We start from the raw sequence: 12512 nt of genomic DNA on the forward strand, positions 1-12512 counted from the left end.
ATGATAAAACTATTATACGGTAAACTACTTAACAAGAAAAAAAAAAACACAACTTCAAACTCATACATATCAAATTAAATCACAATAAATGTTTGTCTAACAAAAATATTCAAACTACTTATATGATATACCATCATTTGAAAATGCTAGATATATATTTAGTTCAAGTAAGTTGCTCTCTAACTAATATTATCAAACACTTCATTGTTAATTTGGAAAAACACAAGTAGAATTAGAATTAAAGTTTTAGGTTTTTGTGATGATTCCACAATCTCAAATCTTAAAGGGTCTCGCACGGTAGAATTTATTCATCTTTCTTTTTGCTTTTGGAGGTCTACCATTTGATCGACGAATTATAGTCCAAAGAATGTGTTGAATTTAGTTAAATGTTTCGTAATCATAGACATATAAGTTAGAAAGTGAGAATAAAGTTTAGGAACTTTTAGATTACATGTGTTAATCCATATTTATTAGCCCTTGTTTTACATGTTTTTATCCATATTTATTAGCCATTTTTATAACTATACGCATTATTAATCTTAACTATTGTACGTTATTTTGTGCTTTTAGTTTAGCCATTCTTTTGTTATTATTAATATCTTGTTTTATTTCTTACAAGTTGATTGCATTCCATGAGACATAAACATTCTCACTTGATTAGTTGTTCAAATGTTTGTTATTCGGATTTAACGGAAACCGAACCAATTAAATTGACTCATTTAAAACCGAAAACGGTTAAATCGAACCTTATTTGGTTTGGTTCGTTTAATATATTGGAAGTCAAAAAATCAATCAAACCAAATGGAACAAACTGATAATCGATTAAACCTGCCAAATAACATCCCTAATCATAATCAATGAATTAATATTTTTTTTTGATATTCAAAATAAACAAAATCATAATCGTCAATATTCACAAGAATCATAACCTCTTTAAAAAAGGGCCGGTGATATAAAAAATAACCAAAAAAGAAAAAGAATAAAAAGTACTAAAATGAGGGGTGAAATATTAAAATAAATAAAATATGGTGGTTCGCAAAGGAAAAGAGGGTAATAAAGTATAAACTATCAATTAAATGTTTTTTTGGTGGAATTGATCAACGAATAATTAGCACCAAAATAAAAAACAATACAAATTTAAATGAGGGCATAGTTGTCATATATTTATAATTTAAGTGGATTTATCAAAATGTTCGGTGGAAGAATCAACTCCCTTTAATGTAGCAATCATATCATTTATGTAACATTCTTTTCTTTTCTTTTTTTTACAATTTTACATGAAAGAAAGTCAGTTGTATGTAATAACATGTATTAGCCCTAGAATAATAATATAATGTAACAACTTATGTTACTATAAGACAGGAAGCGAATATAATGTAGAAAAACACAGAAACTAATTAAAGAAAAAAAAAAAAAACTAGTGAAGATGCGATAGTAAGTAAGTTTGTATGATTGTATGGTTAAAGTAATAACATAGGCGTAAATGTAGACTCCTAACCTAATGGGTCTTCTCTAAATCGCATCCACTAGTTTGAAAAAGTAAACAAGTATAATGTACATACACACATATATATACATATTTGAATGTAAGTTCTCATAATCACTACTACGTAAATTGCTCTTTAACTTCTTTCTCTATTCTGACCTCTGTTTTCTATATATCATACACATACTTTCTTATATTCACATAACTTACTTTCTGCCCCTATAAGCTTTCCCAGAGCTTCTTGAGACTCAACAATGGCAGACGGTGGCATCACCTGGGATGACATCATGAAGGAGACTGTTGATCTTGTACAAATGACCTTTCTACCCTTCACCTCTACTCTTTTTTTTGCGAAAACAAATATTTAAAACTAATCACCAATGACGTTTTTTTTATTATTATTACAGGAGCATATGCCAATGGATGAGCTGTTCGACCAATTGAAATGCACCAAACAGGGATTAACCGGTGATGAAGGAAGGCGAAGGCTCGGCATTTTTGGTCCAAATAAATTGGAGGAGAAAAAGGTAATTTCATTACCCAAATTTAAAACCATAAAATATAAATCAGACTATTTTACACCATCTTTCTCCAAACCAACACCCTCTTTTGCACCATGTTCATGTTGCTTAAACTTTCATATGTTTCGATTTTAAGTACTTTTAATAATCAATATATATATATATATATATATATATATATATATATATATATATATACATATACGAATATTTATTTATTTGGTTATAAATGCTTAATAATATAATTAATACAGATATTGTAACAAAAAAGATGTAAGACAAATTTTTTTAAAAGCCAATAAACATAATGGTAATTTCAAATATATTAGAAATATTCTTTTTGGTTCAAAAAAATGGTGATGAAAGTTGGAGATTATCTTAAGAAGCATATTTAATTTATAACATTAATACAGGAAAACAAACTCCTCAAGTTCCTTGGATTCATGTGGAATCCTCTCTCATGGGTCATGGAGGCTGCAGCTATCATGGCAATTGTCTTGGCTAATGGAGGGGTATGTATTATATGTATATGTATATGTATGTATGTATGTTGATGGTGAAATATGGATCGTGCAGGGGAAGCCACCAGACTGGCAAGATTTTGTTGGAATCACAACACTGCTAATTATAAACTCGACCATAAGTTTCATAGAAGAAAACAACGCAGGCAATGCAGCAGCGGCGTTAATGGCGGGTCTTGCTCCAAAAACGAAGCTTTTACGCGATGGAAAATGGTCAGAAGAGGAAGCTGCGGATCTTGTCCCTGGAGACATTATTAGCATCAAGCTCGGAGATATTGTTCCGGCTGACGCGCGTCTTCTAGAAGGTGACCCGTTAAAAATTGACCAGGCGGCGTTGACCGGTGAGTCATTGCCGGTTACTAAGAAGCCTGGAGACAGTGTGTTTTCCGGTTCCACGTGTAAACAGGGTGAGATTGAAGCGGTTGTGATTGCTACTGGGGTGCACACATTCTTTGGCAAAGCTGCTCACTTAGTCGATAGCACAAATCAAGTCGGCCATTTCCAAAAGGTAAAATAGTTTAAAGATACTCATCGGGCAACAACCAGCCCGATGAAATATAAGAGAGAAAATTGGACAAAAGAATATACGTCGAAACTCCAAAACCGATAGACAAAAAACATAATATAGTTTAAAAAGAGCAAAAAAAAACAAAGAAAATGAAAATGATCACTGAGGTTCTTCTGAAGTCAAGACCAAAATTTATTGCATCTCAAGAAAAATTCACTATATGAGAAATTGTTACAATCACATAGACTAATCTCCAAAAAGATGTGTTATATTTGCAACAATTGTGATGATTTTTTTTGGTTAGGTGTTGACGGCGATTGGAAACTTTTGTATTTGCTCGATTGCGGTTGGACTGGTGATAGAAATAGTGATAATGTACCCAATTCAGAAACGAACATACAGGAATGGAATTGACAATCTATTGGTTCTACTGATTGGTGGAATCCCAATCGCAATGCCGACAGTGTTGTCAGTGACAATGGCTATCGGGTCCCACAAGCTATCACAACAAGGAGCTATAACGAAAAGAATGACAGCCATTGAAGAAATGGCGGGAATGGATATTTTGTGTAGTGACAAAACTGGAACACTCACACTCAACAAGCTCACAGTCGATAAAACTCTTATTGAGGTTTTCATAAAAGATATGGATAAAGACACGGTAGTTTTAATGGGTGCAAGGGCTTCAAGAGTGGAGAATCAAGATGCAATTGATGCTTGTATTGTGGGAATGCTTGGTAATCCTAAAGAGGTAATTAATTATTATATTGTATAGAAATTAATATAATAAATCATAATGTTTTACCTAATAGAGTCATGGTATGGTTTTGTTGATGTAGGCAAGAGCAGGGGTGACTGAGGTACATTTTTTGCCATTTAATCCTGTGGACAAAAGGACAGCAATGACGTATATCGATCAAAGTGGAAACTGGCATAGAGTCAGTAAAGGTGCACCTGAACAGGTATATATAATTAATTGAATATAAAAAAAATAAAAATAAAAAATTCTCTTTTGTTCCTTTACTAAGATAGTAGCTTGCTATTTTTCAAAGATTGTTGAGCTTTGCAACTTAAAGGATGAACCTAGAAACAGAGTTTTCAACATCATTGATAAGTTTGCTGAACGTGGGCTTCGTTCTCTAGCTGTTTGTACACAGGTGAGTTTTTGTATTTCTAGGTAACAGACGATTCCCAATCCTAGTCTTAGAATTGGGTGATTTTGAAGTGTTTTTGGTGGTTAATGTATGCAGACGGTGCCCGAAAAATCCAAGGAGAGTTCCGGAGGCCCGTGGGTGTTTGTTGGTCTCCTCCCTCTCTTTGACCCTCCAAGGCACGACAGTGCCGAAACCATCCGGCGGGCCCTCCACCTTGGTGTCAACGTGAAAATGATCACCGGTGACCAGCTGGCAATTGGGAAGGAAACTGGTAGAAGGCTTGGAATGGGGACAAACATGTACCCCTCTTCCTCACTGCTTGGTCAAAACAAAGATTCAGCTATTGCTAATATCCCTATTGAAGAGCTAATCGAGAAAGCCGATGGCTTTGCTGGAGTCTTCCCTGGTAAGGACACATTCAGATGTAACATCTGAATGTGTAAGCATACAACCTCTAAATGGTTAAGAGACCCTACCTTCTCTTAACCATTTAGAGGTTGTTTTAGCTTTACTTGGTTCTAGTTATAACTTATAAGTTATAACTAACCGTATTTATACATAATAACTCACTCTAAAAAATGGGTTGAATGCAGAGCACAAGTACGAGATTGTTAGGAAGCTACAGGAAAGAAACCATATTGTAGGGATGACAGGAGACGGTGTGAACGATGCACCAGCGCTAAAGCGGGCCGACATAGGAATAGCGGTTGCAGATGCAACCGACGCGGCCCGCGGTGCATCAGACATAGTCCTGACTGAGCCAGGACTAAGTGTGATTGTGAGTGCGGTCCTTACTAGCCGAGCCATTTTTCAAAGAATGAAAAACTACACCATCTACGCTGTCTCGATCACCATTCGTGTTGTCCTTGGTTTCATGCTGATTGCTCTTATTTGGAAGTTTGATTTCTCGCCTTTCATGGTTCTCATCATTGCCATTCTTAATGATGGAACCATCATGACCATATCAAAGGATAAAGTCAAGCCTTCACCTATGCCCGATTCATGGAAATTGAAGGAAATTTTTATTACCGGAATTGTTTACGGTACTTATTTAGCTGTCATGACTGTAATCTTCTTTTGGTTGGCTCAAGAATCCGACTTTTTCTCCGTAAGATATTACTTCCTTACTTCTATCTCACAACGCATTATATTTTCGGTTCTTTTGTAATTTGCACATAATTTATGGAATTAATGTTTATTTTTCAGGAGAAATTTGGTGTTCATCCAATCAAAGACAATGATTATGAGCTTACAGCAGCTCTTTATCTTCAAGTTAGCATTGTTAGTCAAGCACTTATTTTTGTTACAAGGTCAAGAAGTTGGTCATACACTGAACGCCCTGGTCTTCTACTTCTGACAGCCTTTTTCATAGCACAGTTGGTAAGCTTTTATATGTTTCTAAAACTTTATAAAATGATTATTTTATTTGTAATGTAATAATTAATTATTGTTTAATGAAATTGAAGATTGCTACACTTATTGCTGTGTACGCAAACTGGGATTTTGCAAAAATCCATGGAATAGGTTGGGGATGGGCTGGTGTGATTTGGTTGTACAGTATCATCTTCTATTTCCCTCTAGACTTGTTCAAATTTATCATCCGGTTCTCATTGAGTGGAAAAGCATGGAACCATATGCTCCAAAACAAGGTAAAAAAAAAAAATGTTCAAATTTACTTTTAAGTGCTAATTAACTCTATAAGTTGATTGATTGAATGATTTTCCATGAGAAACCAGACCGCTTTCACAACCAAAAAGGACTATGGTAAAGGAGAAAGGGAAGCCCAATGGGCCGTGGCCCAACGGACTTTACACGGGCTCCAACAGCCAGAGCAAGCAGGGCCTTTTAGCGATAAAGATGCCTTCAGGGCTGACGTGGCTAGGTGAAGTCAACCTAATCACACTACAGTCTACACACAAGGTTAGGGTTTAACTTAAGTTTCACATTACAAAAGAAACCATCTTTTCTTGTGTATTAATAATATTCACTTTTGTTTGTAGACTAAGGGAGCTTCATACACTAAAGGGGAATGTGGAATCAGTAGTGAAGCTGAAAGGTCTTGACATAGACACTATTCAACAACATTAGAGGGTGAAGGTGGAAATAGTTTAGTTCTTTCTCGAATGAGGAAAGATTTTGGCAAAGAGAAATAAGGGTATAGGAACGTTGTTTTTTCATGAATGAGATGTTGGAATAAAAGATTTTAATAAAAATGGGTCTAAAAGAAGCCTTTGTAGGCATGATTTTTCATATTTCCTTGCTAAAATCATTGTATTTTGAACTCGGTTTTCCTTGTAGAAATCTATGTTGCTGTTTACTTTGTCTCTCTATCTCTATGCTTTCATTCTTCAAGTGTTTATGTATATCATGATAGCATAAGGTTCGATGATGGATGGATTTCACATAGATGCACATTACTAGATAAATATGATTTTGGAGTAAATAACAGCAAGATAGTGGAAATTATCTAAGCTAAACTACTAATCACCTTAATTTCTTGAGCGAATCATGCTTTTTTGGGATAACCTAGATGCACAAGGTACCATAAAACTCCTTCAGCAGCTGAATCTGCTGCATTTTTCTTGTTGAATTGAGGCTTTCCAATACACTCCACCAGTATCCATGACTTTGAGTCTTCTTCTTTCATCTCAACAACTGCCTTGTAGGTGAAGCTGTTTCATGTACATCATCTCTAGGGTTAACATAGAATTGAAAAGAGTTTATTCAAATCAAAATATATAAATGTGTTAAGTGAACTAGAAATTGGAAATTAATGATTTTGTTGAGAATTTTGATCCTTTCTGTAATGGAATAACAATTAGAGTGTATGAACTTACGATCTGAGATTAGTCGGACCATTTTCGTTGCAACAAGTGAATACCGGACGTTTCCAGCGACTTTTCGCACATATCTCGTACAAGCATGATCTCGCCGTTAACTTGACCGGATCTTATTCCGGGAGAAAATCGATACCAAAAAAAGTAAGTAAATGCAAACACAGTAACAAGTTATTTATAGTAAAACCTAAAAATGAGCAAAGGGGGGTTTTTTGGAGCTTAAAGTCTTAAAGCCTGCAGTTTATAAGCAAAAAAGCGTCTAAATGATTCAAAAACAGGGAAATTGGAGTGAAATAAGTGAGACTTGGTTGGTAACTGTATTACAGTAGCATATACCTCGGGGAATAGGGGAGGAGGGCGAATTAATTGCTAGAGAATCGCGTGACTGCGGCGGAGTTTTGGCGGAGTGAGTACTGCTCCGGTTATCATCTCCGCCGCTTGGGAACGGCACCAGGCTCATGGTTTCTAATTCTTCCGGTAGACTTGTGAAATCCACAGTAGGACTGCACCAGTGTAGAGCATATTATATTGTTATTACTGTTATAGAAACTTGGTAACCGATTAATTACCAAGGTAAATACTAAAAAGGAATACGAATTATTATTAAGGTAATTAACTTTTCGGTTTGTTCACATCTAGGTAAATAACTAATTATTTTTTTTTTGTAAACATCTAGGTAACAAACTTGTTGGAAATATTCACATATTACCATTATGACCTGCTGTAACGTGAACACTTTTAACAAGTTTGTTACCTAGATGTGTAAAAAAAATAGTTAGTCAAATATGAACAAAACGAAAAGTAAGAGTAATTACACGAATGTCTCTGTGGTTTGGGGGAATTTGTGTTTTTGGTCCCTAACTTAGTTTTTTAACTCGGATGGTCCCTACTGTTTATTTTTATTGAGCGTTTGGTCCATGTCTTACCTAAAAAGACTATTGTGCCCTTATTAATTTATTTTTTGATTAATTTTCTTATTTATGTATTTATTTTTTATATATTTAAAAACATTAATAGACTCCACATATATGTATCTCCTCACCGTAAACCTGAAACCACATTTGAGAAATTTAATTTGGGTCTCATCAGTCACCATCTCATCTCTCATCCTCCTCAACTTCTATTTCTTTTCCATCTTTAGTGACATCGACGTCTTCACCATCCTTCTTTTTTTGGTCCTTCAACTCTGGCGAACCAACACCATAACCCACTGTCTCTTCGTCTTTAGTGCGTTGTGGTGTTGATTCGACGGGGTTGAAGGACCGAAAAAAGAAGGGATGGTGAAGACGTCGATATCACTAAAGATGAAAAATAAATAGAAGTTGAGGAGGATGAGAGATGGGATGGTGAGATACAGATATGTGGTGTCTATTAATTTTTTTAAAATATATAAAGAATAAATACATAAATAAGAAAATTAATTAAAAAAAATAAACTAATAAGGGCACAATAGTCTTTTTATGTAATTCAGGGACCAAACACGCAACAAAAATAAACAGTAGGGACCATCCGATTTAAAAAAATAAGTTAGGGACCAAAAACACAAATTCCCCCAAACCACAGGGACCATTCGTGTAATTTACTCTTACTTTCCGTTTTGTTCATATTTGACAAACTATTTTTTTTGTACACATCTAGGGAACGAACTTGTTAAAAGTGTTCACATCTAAGATGTAACCTGCTACAGTAGGTCATAATAGTCATATGTGAACACCTGCAACAAGTTTGTTACCTAGATGTGTACAAAAAAAAGATAGTTACCTAGATGTGAATAAACCGAAAAGTTAATTATCTTAATAAGTCATATTCTCATACTAAAACAACACACACCCGACGTTAACATTGTTATTAACGAAAATAAATTAGTTAATGTTTGTATAGGGAGAAATTTACTAAAATAGTCGATTTTCTTTAATGATTTAGCTAAAAATTTACTTTTATCTAAGATTAGTCAACGAAACTATAGATGTGGCATGCTCGTCCTCGGATCATTAAATGGGTTGCGGTTTCATGGTCTCAAGGTTATTAGTCCATTATATTTAATCCTTAAAAAAATTCCAGATACAATCTCTGAAATGACCCAAGACGAAATTGTCTTTGTAATCTTTTATATATATATATATATATATATATATATATATATATATATATATATACACACACACACACACACACGAAAATAACACATTATTTTAGCTAGTTAAACACGACGAGGTATCATTGTTCACTCTTGTCTTCGGAAAATAGTTGGAGATGGGAGTTATTAGGGACGAAGCTAGGTAATGCTAAGGTGGGTCCCTTGACCCACCTAAATTTTAAAATTTTTCAATAAGTTATATTTAAAAAAAAAAATATTTAAGACCTATCTTAAATATTTTGAAAGATCCATCTTAATATGTTCGACAAAAAAATGAAAGAAAAAAGTGATATAAACCGTAGACAATCGGAAGCATATCATATTTTTTGGTATGGAAGAATCAAACACACATCGACTCCATAAAGAAAGTTGTGAGGATTTTCTATTATAAATAGTTGTTTCCTCTTTCACACTTCCAACTTACTGTGTGAGTATAAGTTGGTTTTAGTATATATATATATATATATATATATATATATATATATATATATATATATATATATATATATATATATATATATATATATATATATATCGATTTGGCTCTGTCCTTTCACCACCAACTTTTATACATGTTGCACCGGTTATTTATTTTTTTTTTTGTTGTACCGACCCGATTGAAACGGATTTTCTTTTGAGTTGAAATCGGTTAGGGAACCACGTACTTTTCTACTCTAGACTCGCCACTAGGAGGAATACACGATTTTGGGAGGATGTTTGGTTTGGAGATGTAGCTTTAAAAATTAGGTTCACGCGACTATATTATTTAGATACAAATTGTGCTTGTCTTGTTGTGGATAGGTGGCTAGGTTGGGTTATGTCGTGGATTCGGTGGATTATTGGTGCGAGGCTGCAAGGTCAACTGGATGGGCATCTTCTTCTTCTCGGGTTGGTCCACCTTTCTCCATAGAATGATGCTTGGCGGTGGGAGTTGGATGATACTATTGGCTTAATTTACGGTTAAAGAGACTTGTCGGTTTATTGATAACGAGATTCTTCCGGATGAGATGGAACCAATATGTTCCTCGAAAGATTAATATTTTGTTTGGCAAACGATGCTTGATAGACTTCCTATGAGATGGAATTTAAACCAAAAAGGTGTGGAAGTTCCTTCTTTGTTATGTATGGTTTGCTATGTTCGTGTGTAAACGAAAGATCATGTGTTTCTTAGGTGTGAGTTGGCAACCAATTTATGCCAAAAGGTATTTCAGTGGGTTGACATGGCTTGTGTAATTGGGTGGACTCGGTCATTTTTTCAAGGAATCGGAAGGCAGCTTTGCACTTGATTGTTGTCACGGTCTTATGGTGATTTGGAGGTTTAGAAATGGAGTTTTATTTAGAGATACACCTCCCATTAAAGATTTGTTCTTTGACAGTATAGTTGTTTTGCTTAATTGATTTATGTATAGAAACAATTATGTTAATGTTAGTTGGGTTGAGTAGTTTCAAAACCCAATTTTAGTTATTCGTGTAAATTTTTTAAACTTGTTGTTAGTAAGAAAAAGTCTAAGCGACATAATCACCACCAGTGTCATAAGGAACCCATTTATCTCATATTCTCATTAGGCATTACGCAATGCAAAAGCACATACAAGAGAAAATTAAAACCATATACTCTCTCTATGTGGAGGAAATTATGAAGCATTCATTACATATCCGGTGAGAATTACTGAATTAGCATGTGTTCTTGTTCTTAGTCCTTAATATAATTTTAGTTTGTATTCTATCTATGTAGTTTATTTGGAAGTCATTTTTTTATTACACTATGTATGTTGCAAAAGTACCAAATTGTCTGTATTATTTCATAAGTACTTATGTGAAAGGTTCAAAAAGAACCACGAGTATTCGCATAAGGTGGCCAAATATAAGCCCGATTAACTGATAAAGTAGTGGGTGCATTGAATGTTTGTATTTTTTTTCTCAATATCTATAGTAGAGAGTGGCGGAATTTCAAAGAAAGTGATTTAAAAGTGTTATAATTTAATGAAAGTTGGAAAAGAGGGATTCATGGGAATTAAAGTTGTAGAGCTTATCAAGTGAAACAACTTTTGTGATGTTGCTTTGCATTTGATGAAAGGTTGGAAAAGAGGGATTCATGGGTATTTACTTATTTACCTATTTTAAGCATTTAACATACATTAATGTAAAATAGATAGTATTTTTTAAGGAAAATTGTTATGATCCGAATTTTATGGTAGGATCATTTTCGGATTTACAAGATCGTGATCATAAGATCATATTTGATTCGTAAGATCTTACAAAAAAAATTACATATTTGTAGTATTTAAAACATGAAAAATGCATCTTGTGTTAGGTGAATGAAACAACCCTTGAAACATGGAAAATATCACCCTTGCTTTTATGTAAAAAAAAATGAGTAGGATTTCATATATATTTATCGAAATGAAGAAGTGTGATTTATTGTTGATCAGGTTGTATTATAATTTGACCTAGATATCAAATGACGATTATATTGTGTTAGGTGAATGAAACAACCCTTGAAACATAGTTTTCGATTGATATGTGTATGTGTAATTAAGTGAGAGCGTTTATGTGTGTATGTGCATTCTTTAATGAAGTATTATGAACCTTCCATTAGGCAAATAAGGTGGATGCAAGTCTTCATTCACTAGGTGAAGTGAAGAATGTGGATTTGGATTTCCATCGATCGTATGATTTGTATCAAGTAAACAATGCAATTGTTGGATTTTGTATTGATATATAACTAGAGTGTCCATTCAAAACACCAGGTGTCCATGATTTTGGATACATGGATATTCACAAATTTCATTGAAAATCCGTAGATATGGAAAATTGTAGGTGTAGTGTCCATAGTCCCATAGATAGCATTTTGGGTGGCTTGGTAGTGTTATCTATATGTTTTTAATACTCAATTCTTGTAATTTCTTCTGTCCTAATATTTGCAAGAACCATATTTATACTAGATAAAGAGAGATTAGATGAAAATGAAATCAGTATACGTCGGAATTTAAAAAGCACCGTATAAATAAAATGGTACAAATGTTATAGAAAATTATTAGGTCCAAACAGAAAATGCATGATAAACTTAATGATTTTTAAGCAATTAATCGAAAAGAAACTACATCGATCTATATGATTTGAGACTTTCATAATAACTGAATTAGATGATATATTCTTCTTTCAATTTTGCTAGCCTACATGTTTACAAAATGAAACAAAGCTCTTTCTACTTATGACTATGATGTCCATATGTATGCCTATACAGACAATATTAGATAAAATTGGTTATATTTAAGTCTGTAATATGTAATTTGAAAAATGGTGAACTGCATCATTTGAGCAGTCCATGTAAACATGTCCCAAGAC

At 33.8% G+C, this 12512-nt stretch overlaps 2 protein-coding genes across 3 annotated transcripts; one reads left to right on the top strand and one right to left on the bottom strand.

Annotated features, from left to right (window-relative positions):
• The first annotated feature begins 1577 nt into the window (after positions 1-1577).
• On the top strand, positions 1578-6490 carry LOC145107837 (ATPase 9, plasma membrane-type-like). 2 transcript variants are annotated; one of them, XM_079044793.1, is made up of 13 exons: positions 1578-1794; positions 1894-2013; positions 2421-2519; positions 2584-3036; positions 3341-3787; positions 3876-3998; positions 4089-4193; positions 4287-4596; positions 4784-5298; positions 5397-5570; positions 5657-5839; positions 5927-6072; positions 6191-6490. In XM_079044793.1, the coding sequence occupies exons 1-13, from the start codon at positions 1741-1743 to the stop codon at positions 6276-6278; spliced, it is 2817 nt and encodes a 938-aa protein (XP_078900919.1). In that variant the 5' UTR covers positions 1578-1740; the 3' UTR covers positions 6279-6490. The 2 variants fall into 2 exon arrangements, with proteins under 2 accessions (XP_078900919.1, XP_078900918.1); XM_079044792.1 differs by having other exon boundaries at positions 1581-1794; positions 5927-6110; positions 6191-6488.
• Positions 6491-6561: 71 nt separating this feature from the next.
• LOC145107839 (RNAse THREE-like protein 1) lies at positions 6562-7548 on the bottom strand. Its single transcript, XM_079044794.1, has 3 exons — positions 7364-7548; positions 7028-7139; positions 6562-6862 (listed from the first exon to the last, which is right to left on the bottom strand). The coding sequence occupies exons 1-3, from the start codon at positions 7485-7487 to the stop codon at positions 6697-6699; spliced, it is 402 nt and encodes a 133-aa protein (XP_078900920.1). The 5' UTR covers positions 7488-7548; the 3' UTR covers positions 6562-6696.
• Positions 7549-12512: the final 4964 nt, after the last annotated feature.

The sequence above is a fragment of the Lactuca virosa genome, chromosome 4 (genome assembly GCF_052849685.1).
Source record: "Lactuca virosa cultivar CGN04683 chromosome 4, Lactuca_virosa_CGN04683_v6, whole genome shotgun sequence".
Lineage (NCBI taxonomy): Eukaryota > Viridiplantae > Streptophyta > Magnoliopsida > Asterales > Asteraceae > Lactuca > Lactuca virosa.